Source organism: Ixodes scapularis, unplaced genomic scaffold (genome assembly GCF_016920785.2).
Source record: "Ixodes scapularis isolate PalLabHiFi unplaced genomic scaffold, ASM1692078v2 PGA_scaffold0__279_contigs__length_252992795, whole genome shotgun sequence".
NCBI lineage: Eukaryota > Metazoa > Arthropoda > Arachnida > Ixodida > Ixodidae > Ixodes > Ixodes scapularis.
In genome coordinates, this window is record NW_024609835.1 from 243,191,874 (window position 1) to 243,208,855 (window position 16,982).

The following is a 16,982-nucleotide window of genomic DNA, read 5'->3' on the forward strand; positions in this document are numbered from 1 at the left end:
CCGGCGATTGGCTGCTCCGAGAATCGGCGCACGCGCACCCAGGGCAGAGCGGACTCTGCGCCTGCGCGGCAGCCCCGAGCCCTCGTTCGATTTTTTAAAAACCGGGCGCGTGTCGTCCGCATCAGATGTGCTCAAGCTGATCGGCGCTGCGTCTCCGAGTCCCATTCCGTGCTTTTGTCCGGTCGTCTTCTCCGACCCGAGTCGCAACAAAAGAGCGGTTCTTCGCGTCCGGAGTCCCAAGTTGCTTCGCGTGCGTCTCTCTCTTTGAACGAGTCCTCAACATGCAGGCGGGTCTGTTGACGGGGCTCGTGCTCCTCATCTCGGCGGCGGTGTCCAACTCGCGTGGCTGGGCCGCGGACCCCTGGAGCGCGCCAGCTCCGGCGCTCACCGAGGTCTCGCAGGTGAGACTCGCCTTTCGCCACACCCAACGACCCTCCATTGGATTGGTTTCACTACAATAAACGCATATTACGGGTTACTAAAAGGCCACCTGGGCTCGGAAGAACAATTCGGCTACTTTTGGCACATTTTGGTAAAATATTCAGATGGGAGTCGCGCATAATGAGAAGCGCGTAGCATTGACGAATATCCCCGCAGAGTCCAAGACGAAAAAGGGCCGATACGAATGACATTAGCCTTTCTCTACTTGATCGAAACGCGAAACTGTTTTTCTTGTTCTGTAAGCTGGCTGCGATTCTATAAAATAGACACAGATCTCTCGTTGTCCGCTGTCGGGGACTAAAACAAAAAAGTGCTTTTATTTACTAAGTGGAACCGTTACCAAGACCAAAACGAAGCAATTTACTGAATATATGTACATGGTGCCATACTCTTAACACAAACAAAAATTTTAGACAGTTTAATTAATTTTTTTATTAAACGTTTGTCATTGGAATTACTAATGCGGTGGAAATTTGTCATTACGGGAACTAATCTGTAGTCGGTGACAGGTTAAGAGTGAATCGGACGCTTCTCCCTCTTCTTTCCACTTTAGCAGAGCGGACGCTGGAGAAGAGGCGACCTCCTTTCCAGCGTTCGCTCTACTAAAGTGGAAAGAGGTGGGAGGAGCTTCCGATTCACTCTTAACCTGCCACCTTTTATAAGTGGCCAATTTTGTTGCCCGTATACTCTTTAGAAGAGAAACGCGTAAAAGCGCAGATGTTGTGCTCGCGTTAACAGTGCCAGGCACTGCACCATGGAGGCTTTATGAGAAAAGGCCTTTGCACTTGTTTCCATGCATGGTGTCTTTTATTCTTTTCAATTTTTTGTTCACCTTTCCCCACGTAGCAACGCCTTAGTCTTAGTCAATAAAATACCCACATCGAATTACGAGGTCCGATAGGGTACAAGGATGTACTGCTGCGAACGAAACGAGTCAAAACTGTTTTGTTTTGGCCGAGGTGCTTTTTGTCGGTGTTTTAAGAGGCTAGGTGTTTTACTTTTTAATGCATTCGCTTATGAGCCCCGACTGCCTCTACAGTCTCGCTGTGTAACATAATCAGTAGACAGCTACGTGTCGCCTTAAATATTCCGGAACCCTCAAGTGCAAAGGGCAAGTTTTTCGGTGAAGGAAATTTTGCGAAGGAAAAATTCGAAACAGTCTACACGCAGCTTCCTACGATGAGTATGTCTTCGTCTTCGAGGGACTTAATACGATGGAAAACCACATTACACCGCAGCACTTTACCGCAAATAGAAATTGACTCGAAGAAAAACGGACCTGTGTTTCTGCAGTCACTCACTGCAGACGTCAACAATGCGATATCATGGCTCGTATCTTATGAAGGCGATGTTCCGCCTAATAAATTGCTAGCGAGCAATTACGCGCCAAATGTTCGCACGTTTTCATCGAGTGAAGTTGGTTGTACCCCGCCCTTAGCCATATCTGTGCAGCTGTCTCCCCTTCAGTCCGCTCCTTCCTCGCGCGAGGCATTGTGAAGACTGCGGCACATCCAGTGGGTGCCTCGTCCTACAACCGGCGCCTGCGCGCGATAAGAAAAGAACGGCTCATGTACCCGAAGACGGGTTCACACATTGACGTTTGGGTGTGACCAACCGTGTTGCGACCGCTTTTGACTGCTTACGTTATAAGATGTAACAACCGGGTGCCATCCATCGTGTTCGTAATTTCGCGCATGTCGTTCGCGTCGCGTTCATGGGGGACCTTGGTAGCTTCGAAATTGCGTATGCGACACTTCCTGGGGAGCGAACGCCCTGTTACCAAAGGGTCTCAGTGTAAATTGATTGCTTACTTTTGAATGCACTTGCAGTTTGCGTGTATTACCCAATTTGTTAGTATCATCGTTTTATCGTAGGCTCGAAATGATTCTGTAGGTGTCATAAGCGACCATTTCGCAATAACGACGCGCACATTTGATCTCGCAAATAGCGCAAAACCATCGGTCTAGTTCTACGCCCATCGGAGGGGTTCCTTAGCTACCGGGTAGGTGACGCGAATGGGCAAGCGTCACAAGGCGTTGTAATGCGGTCGGCCAATATCAAACGCAAATGCGCGATCCATCCTTTAGGCACCTTTCGCGTAGCAAGAAGCTTTCGCTGTACGATTCTCCCCTCAAGTTACAGTTGTTGAGCGGCTGGTTCAAACTTTTTGAGGAGCTGGGTTATATTCTCTTCGGGTGACGTGGGGATTTTTTTTTAGTTCTTCTCTGTTTATTTGTTAGTCACTCTCCAGTGCTTTCGCATGCGTTTCAGTGTGACTACCGGAATTGAGACGTGGACTGTTGACGTAAAGAAAGGTTGCCCCATCTAAACAAATGCTGGAAGGCGAAGAAGCGGCTGGGAGGGGTAACCGAAAAAATGTTGAGATGATAAAGCGCATGTCCCCCAAAAGACTTAAAAATATTAAAACTAATTGCGGGCAATTTAACAGCTTGTATCTTGGTATCACGCAGAACATATATGAACATTAAATTTCATTGCGTTTCAACTGATGTTCATCGTTGGTACTTTGTCATTGTGGAGAATGATTTTAAAACTTATTTTATTATTTTGTACTTTTTATATCTACAACTTTAATATATTATATACCTAATCGCCCTGCAGATTATATAATGAAACGCTTTTCGGATCATGGGTACATTACAACCACATCTCGGCTCTGAACTTATTGCTTAAGCTTAGCCACATGTGAAGGTCGACCAGATCATCAATTGACTGAAAGTCTACATCTAATGACGAGAACACAGTTCACCTCGAAGAATGGCGTACCAGTTAAAAGGGTTATGCGGCGTTTCACAAACTTTTGTGCTGGGATTCAATTTTGTTATTGGCTACGTAATTAGTGGCGTTCATTTAAATGTATATTTAGATCAATTTCAAAGAGTACCAACACATTTTCACTTTGAACATAAGGCATAACATCAGTCCAGAGTGTCCCGTTCAGTCTCCGTTCAAATACGACACTACCTGGATGTTCCGTTTGCGCGCCGCACCTATTGATTCCGAAGGAACAAAACGTTGAGACGACCGAGGTAGGGACGTCATCCAGCAGTGATAAGAGTTGCGTACTTTAGTGGTGGTGGCATGAATCTGCCACATTCGATTGTCTTGAGGCGTTGAATCTGGTCGATTTCGGACGTCGAAAGGTGTTCTTCCGTTCTTCGGCACTACACAGATAGATAAAAACTCAGTGAAGGCTCCATAAGTAGTGTGATGCCCAGTCAAGTGAGCTTGTACTACCCAAAATGAGGGCACCACAGTTTGTACAGTGCATCAGTGCAGGGATATAGAGCTGCAAATTATTACTGTTGCCAACTCGATCGTCTGCAGGCGCACCCAGCGCTGACTTGGGCAAGTTTTTATAATCCTTTTTAGAGAAAGATAACTATGCCTTGATATTAACGTAGGTAAAACTGACCTGTTCAGTGCACACTTGGTGAAAATGTGAGCTTTTTATGTCCAGGCGCAAATTTTTTCTGGCTCGTTTTACCGGGTCAGATTCGCTTGTGCCACGCTTTATATCTATTTGTGTTCCTTTCAGTGTCCCTTTAACACCTATGGCGCGTTGAGGATATTTAGGTGAAAACCGAACTACCTCAGCTTTTCGACATCTAAGAACGGCTTGATAGTGTACCTTCATTCTACTTCTGTTCTCGCCAACCTGTAAAAACTAACCTGCTACTTTTTTAAAGATGTAGTTCAGTGGCCGCATTCCTCTGTATTCTTCTTTGATAATTTTTAACTCGCGTAAAACCGGGAAACAGGGCCCGTTCTGTTATAGAGCATTTTTGCTACAGTATTTGTGCAAAGAAAACATGTTATTAAAGGCCCTATTTGGAAAACATGATTAATTCAAAAAGAAAAAAAATATCTTGCAATCCAATGTTTTTTTTTTTTTATCTCAATAGAAAGCGTTCTCACTCTCGCTGAAACTGACCGCACTTGAAGCAAATCGGTCCGAGTACGGTGTTAATATTCACCTATTCCCGGATGGTTGATTTAAAAAAAAAATGTATCTATCGTTGCTGATTAAATATTTAAAATACATAAAGAAATAAAACATCGCGGACGGGTGCAGAGGCAGAGCTTCTTTCATTTTTAGCAAAAACATAGAATGTCACAAAATATAAGACCGCTCCCCCCAAGGGTTTTAACGTTTTCGATGGGGGAAAACAAATAATTCCGTCCCCGTCCTCGATGCTTTATCCTTTCATGTATTCACTTCACATGTCACATCCCTTATCACACCACCATTCTCACCGGGCATGTAAAGTTATTCAGTATCATTTACTTGCACAGATATATATTGCATCATATAGTACACCAGATTTTAGTATTACCTAGAATATCAGCCTTTTCCAGGAATCGTCGGATTGCCGAAAATGATTGTTTCTCAGAGCTTGTGTTAGGCTGCGGTGTACCTTGTTGAGAGATAATGGTCAGTTGTCAATAAGGTTCAGTCGTTCTTTAGGTCGTGATGGATTCTGGTTGAAGCGAAGGTAGTCGATGAAAATATGTTCTATTGTTTCTGTCTCGAATCTACAGTCACAGTGGTGTAATAACGCTTCGATCTATCTTAGAAGGTCATTTTTAATTGGTAAAAGGACATTTGGGTCTACTTTATATAATATACAGTTTCTATCTCGACCAGTAAATCATATATCTCATGATATTTCTTTGGAGTGATTATCTATCCTAACTTTTACGTCGGTACTTTCATAAGATATCATTTGAACCCCGTCACAAGTGTGGGCGTTTATGGCTAGCTTGTCCGCCTCCATATTTCCTTGGATGCCGCTATGGCCTGGGATACATAGTAATCTTATTGCACATTCAAAATTTAGGCAATCATTGGTAGCTTCTATATAAACGAGGTATGCGTTCGGGCTTTAAGGGCGCATTGCATTCATTGCTTTAAGTGCTGCCTGAGATTCTCTACATATTTAAGGCCTTCTTATTCCTGGTCTTCCTTTTGTTTTGTATGATAATTTTGTGATTTACACAATTCGATATAATTTGCTGATTGGCGGTTCTTTATTTTCTAAATGCAATTGCATTGTTGTTTTGGTTGTGTTTTTCAGTGCACCTGTTTATCTGAATATAAAGTTATCGTTGACACGCGTTTTATGTTTTTACGTGTTTCTGTTATCCATATTTTGTTCTTTACACGCTCAGGGGCCTATTCAAAAGCTCTGCAGTATAGTTCGAAAACAACGTAACCGTAAGGACTCCCTTCTTAATTGGCAGTACTTTATGACCATATTTAGCTTTGGCGTCCTCGCACTTTTCTTTGGGGCTTTCAGCAAAGGTAGGTAAACGCTAATCTACTGAAAATTCGGCATTTAATGTCGCAAAGAAGTTTGAGAATCGGCGCCTGTTTCATTTGTTTTCTAACCCATAGCGATTATGCTTCAGTCTCTACAGCTGCAAGCAATCTACAGGCAAGTGCTACGCCAAACGTTTATGAGCTGTTATGATGATGATGAACACAGGCTTCGTGGTACAAAAGCAAAAAGCTGCCTGCAACGTCAATACCACCGCATAAAGAAACATAACTTGATGCGGAGAGCGGAACCAGCCAAAGTGTGATGTTACTGCAGTGCTGAAATTTGACTGGTTTGACTTAGCCGCATCGCAGCAGCAATGAACGATCTCTTGCAGTATTATTTTCTTCTTGTGTTGGCCGCATCGCGCCAGCAACAAATGAGGTCCTGCCGCTTTATATTTCTTGTTGGACGCATTCCATCGGAGTTTATGTTGTAACGCGCCTATACGAAGCACCGTCTTTTAAGGTGGTTGTGATGAAGATAAACGTTAAGTACTGTTTTTTATAACAAGTATTATTTCGCTACCTGAGGAATGGCCGCTCGGAAGCGAGCCAGGGAATCAGAATCGTAAAAGACGGTGGAAGCCGAGCGGGCACTTTGGAAAGCGGTCAAGCCTCGACGCTTCGGTTCATCTCAAACAGCTGACCTCGTCGTGGAGCTTCGGATCGCAAATCAGCCACTAGTCAAGTGAGTGGCAACACTACAAAGGATCAGCCGTCGAAAGACCTGATGTCGCGACGGAAGATAACGCTGTCGCAGAAGGATTTGCCAAGCTATGAAGCCAATAAAGACGATTACCGTAGAAGGCTTGATAGCGCCTGGCAGTGTATCGCAAGCGTCCTCCAAGAAGTTCAAGAGGATAAAAACACCCAAAGGCGGCAAGCGGCGACAATTCATATCCAGGAAGAATAAGGACGTTACCAAGCGTCGTGAGATCGGTATCTGGACTACTTGTTGGGGGTTAAGGTGGAACAAAGTCACCTAATGTTAGCCGATCAGAAAACAGTGTTTTGTGAAAGAGCCTTTGCAGTACAGAACGTACTGATGGACACGGACCGGACACTCGAGCATGTTGCGAAGCCTCTAAACTAATAGTGTTCAATACGTATCTGCGACCACTCGGCGAGGCCTGCCAAGTCACAGCTTTTGGGTTCAAAGCACTCGGTAAGATCAGCGCGTACAAAGAGTTCGGCCTGGACCCCAACAAGCATGGCTGCAGCCTGGACACGCGCCTAAGCTGCCGCGGCACGCACACGTGCTTCTGTTACTACACAAGTCCTATAGCCGTGAAGCTCAAAAGTACCAAACTAGATGCTGAGTTACAGATATTACATCTAGAAAAGCAAGCAGCTGCTGCGGAAGAAAAAGCAGACAACCTGGAGATAGCCGCGCCACAGCACGGCGGGTAGCGTCACTTCGATCGGATCCCCTCTGAAATATCGGAACATCGTATTCAGCGCACCTGGGAAACTGTCCTCGACCAGGCTGTTGCTCCCGAGGTCCCAAACTCACGGCTGCTCGAGCACGTTGCTCCGCAAGAAACGATTGGAGTGACAAAGTACTTGGTTCGACAAAAACTGAGCAAGACAAGGCACACAAAGTTCGATGACCGTCCCAAGAGCTACAGAGTATGGAGAGCCACATTAAAAAAAAAATGAACCAAATTGTTGAAGTCACAGCTAATGAAGAGCTGGATCTCCTAGCAGAATGGCTTGTGACTAAGTCTTAGGGCTATGCGAAAAGGCTGCGGCCGGTGCACGTCGACAGATCCTCGGCAGGGTTGAGTATAGTCAGGGAAAGACTGGAAGACTGCTACGGCCTTCGGAATTCAACGAAGATGCTCTTTTTAACAGATTATGAAGCTTTGCTATGCTGTCGGAAACGACACGCACAAGTTTTCAGACCTTGAACGCCTGCTTCTGTAACTAGAGCCAACAAAAGCTGACCCTCACTCAACGGGGCTCAGCTATATAGACACTGCGAGATTGCTGAGCTGTGTTGAGGAAAAACAGCTAATTAGTTTGCAAAACACGTGGATGTTGAAGGGCTCAAAATACAAGGCAGATCACCACGTCGCCATTCCGCCCTTTGCATTCTTCTCAAAGTTTGTTCGGAACCAGGCACGGTCAAGAGATGACCCAATCTTTGCATTCGCCACAACGGTAAATGCATTTCTAAGGTTCCTCAAAAATGACAGGCCAGCAACAAGACATGGTCTCAACCCGGGTGATGCACTGAATACGGCAAGAAAGACCACGGACCGTCACCTGATGCGTCTTCCATGTGCATGTAATTTTCTGGGTAGAACTACAGTAAAAAATCTTGTTCCAGGATTTGCTTAGTGAATGTCCGTCATACGAGTCAAACCCCGAAGATTATAAAGATGCACGTCATTCTTGACGACCAGAGTAACATCCCCGGCAAAGACAGCGCTCTTCGATCTCTTTGACGTCCAGGGGGGTAACTCGCCCACACTTTGAGGACGTGTTCTGGAAGGGCAGAGGCAACTGGCAGAAAAGCTACTTGATTTATTGCTGAGAGTGTCGATTGCAGCGTGCAACTGCCTCTCCCAACCCAGGCAGTGCAACCACATGTTGAACAACAGGATGGAGATTGCGAATCCAGATGCTGCACGTCACCACTCACAACTCGATTTCCTAGCCAGTCTTATACCGCCACTGGAACTGGACGATTAGATTCTGCTTCTGCTGGGCGAAGACATCCTTCGAGTTCACAAGGTACATGCATTGCGATGGACTTCTTGATGCTCCCTTCGCTGAACGACTGGAGCTTGGATGGGTGATCGTCGGTGACGTTTGCATTGATTTCATTCCTAAGGTGGACTGTGTAACTACTTTGAAGACAAAAGTGCTTGAAAACGGGCTACCTTCACTTTCTTTGTCGTGCCTCCACCATTTCGTAGTCAAAGCAGAATTCACCGGATTCGGAGAACTGACCCAACTTACTTATCCAGTTCAATACAAGTGTGATTAAGATATGACAAAGTTGTTGTTCTAGATGACCAAGGAGGACAACCAACCTGTTGATTCGATGGAGGATAAGGGGCTCTTGAGCATTACGAACAGTGGACTTCAAGTGGACTTCAAAGACTGGACTTCAACAGTGGACTTGAAGGACTGGACGTGTAGCTGGGTAGCTCCTCTCCCCTTACGTGAGCCGAGACAGCGATTCCTCAATAACAAGGAGATTGCGCAATCTCGTCTTTCATAATTGCGACGACGCACACTTCAGAAAAAAAAAAAACTGACATGAAATAACATTTCATAAGCTTCAGGAACAAAGATATTCAAGAACGGCCATGCTTAAGAAGCTCCACCACTGAAGGAGAAAGAAGAGTGTTCGTGCCTTCCTATCTTCGGTGTGTATCCCCGACGAAAACCAGATGAAACCAGAGTTACATTCGATTCTAACGCACAGTTTAACGATAATCCACTCAATAGCGCTCTGCTCACCCGACCAGACTTGAAGAACAGCCAGCTCGGTGTACTGATTAATTTTACAAAATTATTCATCGCTTTAACAGCAGATATTCAGCAGATGTTCTATTGCTTTTTAGTGCATGAAAACCACCCAGATTACCTGAGGTTCTTGTGATTGTACAACAACGACTTCCATGACAAGGTCGTGGAGTATCCGATGAAGTACATGTCTTCGTTAACAGTCCATCACCAGCGGGCACTACATACGGACTCCGAAGAACAGCGCATGATAGAGAAGAAGGATCTGGGAAAGGATACCAGGAAGTTTGTTGAAGATGACTTCTCTGTTGATGATGGACTCAGGTATCTTGCGACAGAAGAAGTTGTCACTGGCCTACTACTTGCACGCAACAAATGTTGGCAGTTCGTAACTTCGGGCTTGACATCAGTCAATTAATCAATCAATCAACTAATCAATCAATCAGATCTTTTTATTCTCCAGAAATTATAGAGGGGAGCCTAGGCAAATAGCTGTTCAAGAACCGCTTGACTGGGCTCAGGCTCCCCCGTTTACAGGCTGCACCATTCAATAGAAAAAAAAATGAATGCACAAGTACGCACACATATAGATACATGAAAATAAATACTACAATTCATTTAAAAATTGAAAATACAACAAAAACCAACTAGATAAGATACGACAATATGTCATTCTTGCTAGCCGAATATATATCTATGTTCTTGGTGAGACACGTATTTAACAAAGATGGAAGAATATGGCGCAGGGATTGCAGATTATCGTTTGTACGTGACATAGGGATAGCCCAAAACTCTGTACGACGTGTGCTGACGATGCTGAGGCTTTCAGTTAATTGCGAAATACGATATAAGAATTCAATAACTGACGCCGGTGCAAAACAAATGGAACACATCAGGTGGTATTCATGCAAATGCTTAATAGGAAGGATATTATACTTAGTAAACAGAGGTTGATAGCTGATAGGGAAGTTGATAGGGAGGAGATGATAGCTTGCAACAGCACTAAAGTGCTGGAAGCGTTCCCCAAGGCTGACCGCGCAAAGGATCTAAAGGAGTTCGATCTGGGTTGTGATTGCCCACCTATTTAAGCAGCCCCGGAATTTGTGGGATTTAAAAAAAGACGCTTTCACATTTTGGATTCCGACTCAAGAAAGACCATTCGCCCGGCGTGGTGTCATGTCAATGGTGAACAGCCTGTACGACCCGTTGAGAGTTTTGGCTCCAGTCACCGTTCAGAGATAGTCTCTTCTGAAAGAACTCATCACGGAAGCTTGTGACTGTAACTCCTCTCCTCCCCTCCCCCCCCCCCCCCCCCCCCCCCCCGAATGACAAAAGGAAAGCGTAGGAGAACTGGAAAGATTCTCTGCGTACTTTCGAGCAGAGGGAAATTCGTCGCGCCTATGCGGCCGTGTCACTTAGCACGACTCAACAGAAGGAAGTACACATCTTAAACGCCACTACCATAGCTGTGGCAGCTCTGGAGTATCTGTGAGTTGCGGACTCGGAAGGTTCCTATCACGTAGGCTTTATTATGGGCAAAGTTATACTAGCACCACGTCCTGAGCACACCATTCCAAGGCTCAAGCATTGTGGCGCTGTGCTACCCGTTGAGCTTGCAGAGGTCATTCAATATGAAATGGATGTTCTTTTTGATACTGTACGCCTCTACACTGACAGCAAAGTGGTCCTAGGTTGCATACAGAACCAAACAAGAAAGATTTACGTGTACGTCAGTTACAGAGTGCAACGTATTAGGAGATCCACGCAGCCAGATCAATGCCATGGCGTTTCGATTGATGTAAATCCTGCACATCTTGAGACAAGATTCACACCTGCAGCACGGCTGAAAGAGATAACTTGGCTAGCTGGCTCAAATTTTTGAGTCGTCAAAGGGAGTCTTCAGATGTGCTTGAGAACGAGATACAGCTAATTGACCCCAACGCTTACCTCGAGGTCTGCCCTCAAGCGAGTGTCTTAGTTGCAAGTGTCACCACTAAAGGACTCGGAACTAAACGTTTCGGCCGTTGTTCCAGCTGGGCGAAACTGGTACGTGCAGTGGCCTACCTAATACGGGCAGCTCACATTTTGGCAGCCGTATCGTGTTGAGTCGGCGGATCTGCCAAACTATTTCATTCGAACAAGTCAATTTTTTGTGGAACATCTCACTGTTGCGAAAAATATCGTCATTTGTTCCGTCCAGCACGAAGCCTATGCAGTGAAGGTTAGGTTTTTTACGCAGAAAATAGTAGTTAAAAAAAAACCGCTTTGAAACTGGATTCTTATATCGACGACGCGGGTTTCTTGAGGCTCAGCGGTCGTTTCGGCAAGGCACCACACTTGACTGAAGAGCAGAAGAAACCACTCATTATACCTGGTCAACCCCCCATTTTCATGCTGCTACTGCGGACCGCGAGCAGATCAAACATCAAAGTTGACACATTACCAAGGAGCAATCAGAGCATCAGTATTCTGGTTCATTGGACCAAAACGTCACATCACCTCGTTCATACAAAGGTGCCTCATGTGCTGCCAGCTGCGAGGAAGACAGCTGGATCAGGAGATGACAGGCCTACAGGCAGATCGACTAAGTGCAGAACCTGCCGTTGGAAAAGTGGGGGTTGGAGTCCTCGGACCACTAAATGTCACTGCGCGTCGCACTAGAGGTGGGCAGCTCAACAGTAAATGCTGGGGAGGGCTGTTTACATGCATGAGTATCGAGGCGGTAAACATTGAAGTCCTAGAGTCTATGGACACTTCGAGTTTTATCAACGCATTCTTGAATTTTTTATTTGCAATCAGGAGACCTGCAACGCAGCTGTGAGCTGACTGTGGGACAAATTTCGTCGGAGCATGTTCTGAGCTCGGAGTGAAGACTAATAACCTCGATACAAACAAAGTGGAGACTTTCTTTTCAAGCCAGAACAGCCAGTTAGATGTATAACACTCCTCATTCTTTCCACTTTGGAAAACCTTGGAATCGGATGATCGGGTTCGCACGCCGGATCTCGGATGTCTTGTTGCTAGATGGAGCCGCCAGAGCCGTCTCAGCCTCGAGACTTTAGTAGCATTCCTGGCGGAGCGGAGGTTTCGGCTATCATAAACACCAGACCTCTCGTTTCCGTTTTGACTGATCCGGAATGCTGGGACATAATTTTTTCATCAAGGCTTCTTACCAAGAAGGTCGGGAAAACGTCAACCCGAGGAGTACTAGAAACTTAAATTCAACCAGTTACTCAAACCCTCCTCCTTATTCATAGTGAAGAGGGATCCTAAAACTTCGGAACGTTTCCAAAGTTATGAAACATTACTTTATCTTGCAAGAGTGCCATCTGGTGATGACAAACGGGGAGTGTGCTGTTACTGCAGTGCTTAAATTTGATTGGCTTCACTTAGCCGCATCGCAGCAGAACCGAAGGACCTCGCGCCGTTCTGCTTTCTTTCTTTGTTGGCAGCATCGCGCCAGCAACAACCGAACTCGTGCCGCTTTAAACTTTTTCGTTGGACGCATTCTATCGGAATTCATGTTGTAACGCGGCTGTACGAGGCACGGTCTTTTGAGGTGGTTGTGATGGGGCTAAACATTAAGCTTTGTTTTTCTATGACAACTATTCGTTCGCTATTTGAGGAGTGGCCGCTCGGAAGGGAGGTCACTATTGAGTATTCGCATTATATTTCTAGAAACGCGTCATATACATCTGTGAGGACGGATGCGCGAGAACGCTCTAGATTCGTTCGTCCTTTGTTCCATACTTGTTTTCATATGTTAGCATTGCATTGCAATTGCATCAAGAATTCAAAACCACTAATTTTTCTCTTTTTTTTGCCTATTCCTTTTATTACGGCGTCTGCAAAATGATGATTTACTCTTGTTTTTTTTTATTTTCGTGACTGTCACGCCAGTTGATTTTATATGCCTGATCACAGAAGTTTCAAGTTGTTATTTTTCGGCAGTAAAAGTTAATGAAAACAGGTAACTAATAAATTAAAGCTGTCATATTTTATTGTCCAATTGAGATCTGCTTAGTTCTACAATTGCGCTCACGCATCGTATCAGACAGCATCACAATTTGTATGTCGTCATATCTCATGTGCATCATCATTTAAATAAAGTGAGTACCATACACGAATCGTAAACTGGCGTGAATTCTCCAGTTTTGTCAGCTGTTTTTTTTAATTTGTGTCTTTTTAGATATTTCCAACAGTGCCCACGTCGTCGTCACTGTATTTGTAATTTGTTCAACGATAAGTGGTGCAGCAACCGTTTCACTCATCCTCCTCATTACAACGTGACTTTCTAATTTTATGTATAGCTCAGTCACCGCATGTTATGCTGCCGTGTTTTTGTTAATTCGGGTCACTTCGGGGAACTTTAGTGAGTCGTACTAGTTGCCTTTTCTCGAGATCAGTCTGTGACACTGAAACCTAAAACAGCGTAGCCCTTTTAGCACATAACTTCCATACAATAAAAGCTTTTAGGAAAATAGTATGCAATTTTGTTTTCACTGCGGCACATATTTTTTATCAGAGTTCTTTTTTTGCAAGCACTTGCGTAGCTAAACATACGTAAGTGCCGTTTCTATGGTGGACACGTCTATTTAGTGATCAAATAGGCTCAAAAGCTTTGCTGTGGGGCAAGTTAGGGAATCACAAAAAGTTTAGGTACATACCTAACAGCGCGACGGAGAGCTTGCTTTTAGCGCAGCCTTTGAATCAGGCTCATTGATATGGCTCTTTCATGAGTGTCAAAAGAACTTGCATCACTTTCATTTCAAAACCAGGATTCGAAGGGTTTTATTCCTGATCAACTTGAATGTGAAAGATTGCACATAGTGCTGTCGGTGTATGACATTCTTGCAAACAAAAAGTACCTATACTGCTTCGCTTTTTATATTCTAGTTATAGAATTTATAATTTGGCTCACACTCGACCTGTTCGATTATTCAAATGCACCTTCGTCCCCACAGGGGATGGACACGCTCGTGATAAAGAGGGACAGATCGGCCCGTGATTATAAATTTTCGCCTTTGGATCAAAATACTGACATAGCTAGAAAAAAGTAACCTACATTCCTATACTCTGTTTCACCTTTTGTTGTACAGCAGGAAAGGATATGAGCGCGAGCTCCCTGCTGTAGGGCACATCTCGGCGGCACAAGCTCTCGTGCACCAAGGGCAGCTGCCAACGCTATGAGCTCGCGCTTCTAGCCTTCGCTGCGGTACAACATAAGGTGAAACGGAGTATAGCTGAGTCACGCTCATGCATAGTAAAAGTAAACTTTCAACATATTCCTAATTACTTGTTACATGTTATAAAGGGTCTGTTTATTTAGTATGAGTAGTAAAGGCAATTTTATTTTCAAAATAAAATAAATCTAAACTTCTTTTAACATTTACGACCTGCCGTTAATGCGGTTGAAATATATAACAAAGTGCCACAGGAATGTCTTATATTATGCCACCAGCGATAGCCTCCTCTCTACACACAAAGCGTGGATGTTCAACAACGGAGTCATAGAGCGCCCGGTCGCAGATTTGGAGCGCGAGGATCTGGTAACACGGAGCATTTCTCCGGGAAGCTGGTAGTGAGCGCACAGCTTTTGCAGCGGCGAAGACGCTCGAGGATTGCGAGGAGCAGGAGCGGACATTCCATCGCTTGGGAGAAATGTGTTTCAGCGTCTCGTCGCAGCAGGGCGCCAGTTACATGACTTTCCTCTCATCCATTATCTGCCACTCTACCTTTTCACTTTCGGCAGTCTTGTCTCCTGGCGATCTGCCAGGCTTTGTGAGTATAGACGAGTCTATGGTCCAACTGATAGTCCAGTCTCATCTTTTCGATGAGCCGGGCGTTTTGTTGTCCACGTGCCTCGCTCCTGAATGTTAAAGGGGGCAACAAAATTTAACCAAGTTAAAGGGGCCGTGCAACGATAATGAGTTGGAGTGCTTCTCACCTTGCACTATCTTACTGGTACAAGTGGGACCCAAGTATGCGCGTACGCTACGCCACTGACCAAGAAGCTTCTCGGTCGCTGTGTGACCGTAAAAATAAAAGTGGACACCCGCTTTAAGTGTCCTTCGCAAAATTAGATGTCGTAGTCGTGAGTTGAGTTGTTGACGTGAGGCACCCTTGGTAACAATACTCAAATGAAGCTCATATATTGAACACGAACACTGCGTGACCAGTCGGCTTGGGATCATGACAATCAATGCCTCGACGAGAATTTGGATAGTGTCCCGAGTCAGTCTTGTGGATGCAATGACGTGAATAGCCGAGCCATCGCAATGTCTGGAAGTCAACGCGTGCCATCTGCTTTGCCAACTCCAGCGCGTGACTGTGATGAGCATTGGCGGCATATGATCGCGTGACCACTTGCTCTGACTGCCAGTTGAAAGGGTAAATGCTGCTCGTGTTTGTATAATTTTTTGGCGGCTGCAATTGCGTGGATAAATAAAAAAACAAAAAATAAAAGAAAAGAAAAGCTAACGCGTGTTATGTAGGTCCCTCTTCAAAAACATGCAATACAATTGCCGGCACCATTAAGCCATTGAACATTCGTGTTTGCCAATAATGGGCACCTATTTTAAACCAGTCTCCTGTTATTCTAGGGACCCTCTTAGAACTCCCGGACGATGATCATTATAGCATTATATCGTAGCTTACAAGCGAACTGTTCGGTATCAAAATATTGTACGAAGCTTCCAATCGTCGATTAGAATGTATCAGGGTAAGTGAGTCAGACTGGTTTGCGCCAGACGGTTAGGATGCTGTCGAACCCTGTTTTCTGGAGACTCACGCTGCAAAAGCTTTCTCGCACACATAAATTCCATAGCAGCTCACAGAGCATACCAAGAACCGGTACTACCGAGGAGATCGAACAGTAGGTGACACTCTGTCTAGCCTGTTTCCCGGAAAGCTCGGTGTTGACACAATACAAGACCCGTGTACCTGATTCTTTATTTCTTCATCCTCGATAGAGAGCGGGGCGCAGTGTAACTAACGAAGTATTAACAATAATCGGGTTGGCGTTGGCGGTACGCGACAAGACAGATATCTTCCGGAAGCAGTCGTCAGTGAAAGCAAACTTGAGCTACTTCTGCCTTCGTACTGAGCAGGCGCTGGACGTATAAACGGAGCATGCTACATTGTTCACGCGGGCCGTAGCAGGGCCAGGCTAGACAGCGGCATTCCTTACAGCCTTTGCTCCCGCTTAAAAGCAGTGGGAGTTTTCCTACCGCGTGGGTGCGCGACAACGCAATCCATCGTAGTACTGCCTGAAACACAATGAATATGTGCTCCCACCACCGTGATTGAAACCGTGTGTTAATGTACTCATGTGAAATAACTGTACGGCGCAGACTGAAACACATATGGTTTACAATAAACAAAAATTTTTGTTAAATAATTTTTAGACGTAGAAGTGTTTCGCCTACCTAAGTTTCTGAAGGCAGTCATTTAACCCCCCCCCCCCCCCCCCCCCCCCCCCAAGCTGCGGTGTGAGGGAGAAACTACCCCCTTTTAAGGCCATAAGAAAGCGCGCTTTTTCGTCTAGTCAGCCGTGGCCGGAGTGCCTAGAAAGGAGCAGATATGGACAAGTTACTCAAAATAAGTAAATGTGTTAAGTTACTGAGTAGCTGCGTCAAAGGTAATTCGAGTAGAGTTGAAAATAACCGATTTAAGTCATTAAGTAAATTACTTACTGCTATAAAAAGTGGCGAATTGC

At 45.1% G+C, this 16,982-nt stretch overlaps 1 protein-coding gene across 1 annotated transcript in view; it reads left to right on the forward strand.

Moving 5' to 3' along the window:
- Nucleotides 1–281: 281 nt before the first annotated feature.
- Nucleotides 282–16,982, forward strand: part of LOC8032191 (prohormone-3-like) — a 197,710-nt gene continuing 181,009 nt past the window's right edge. Inside the window, exon 1 of the mRNA XM_040503436.2 lies at nucleotides 282–401. Coding sequence (XP_040359370.1) covers nucleotides 282–401 — 120 coding nt within the window. The remainder of the gene's footprint in view (nucleotides 402–16,982) is intronic.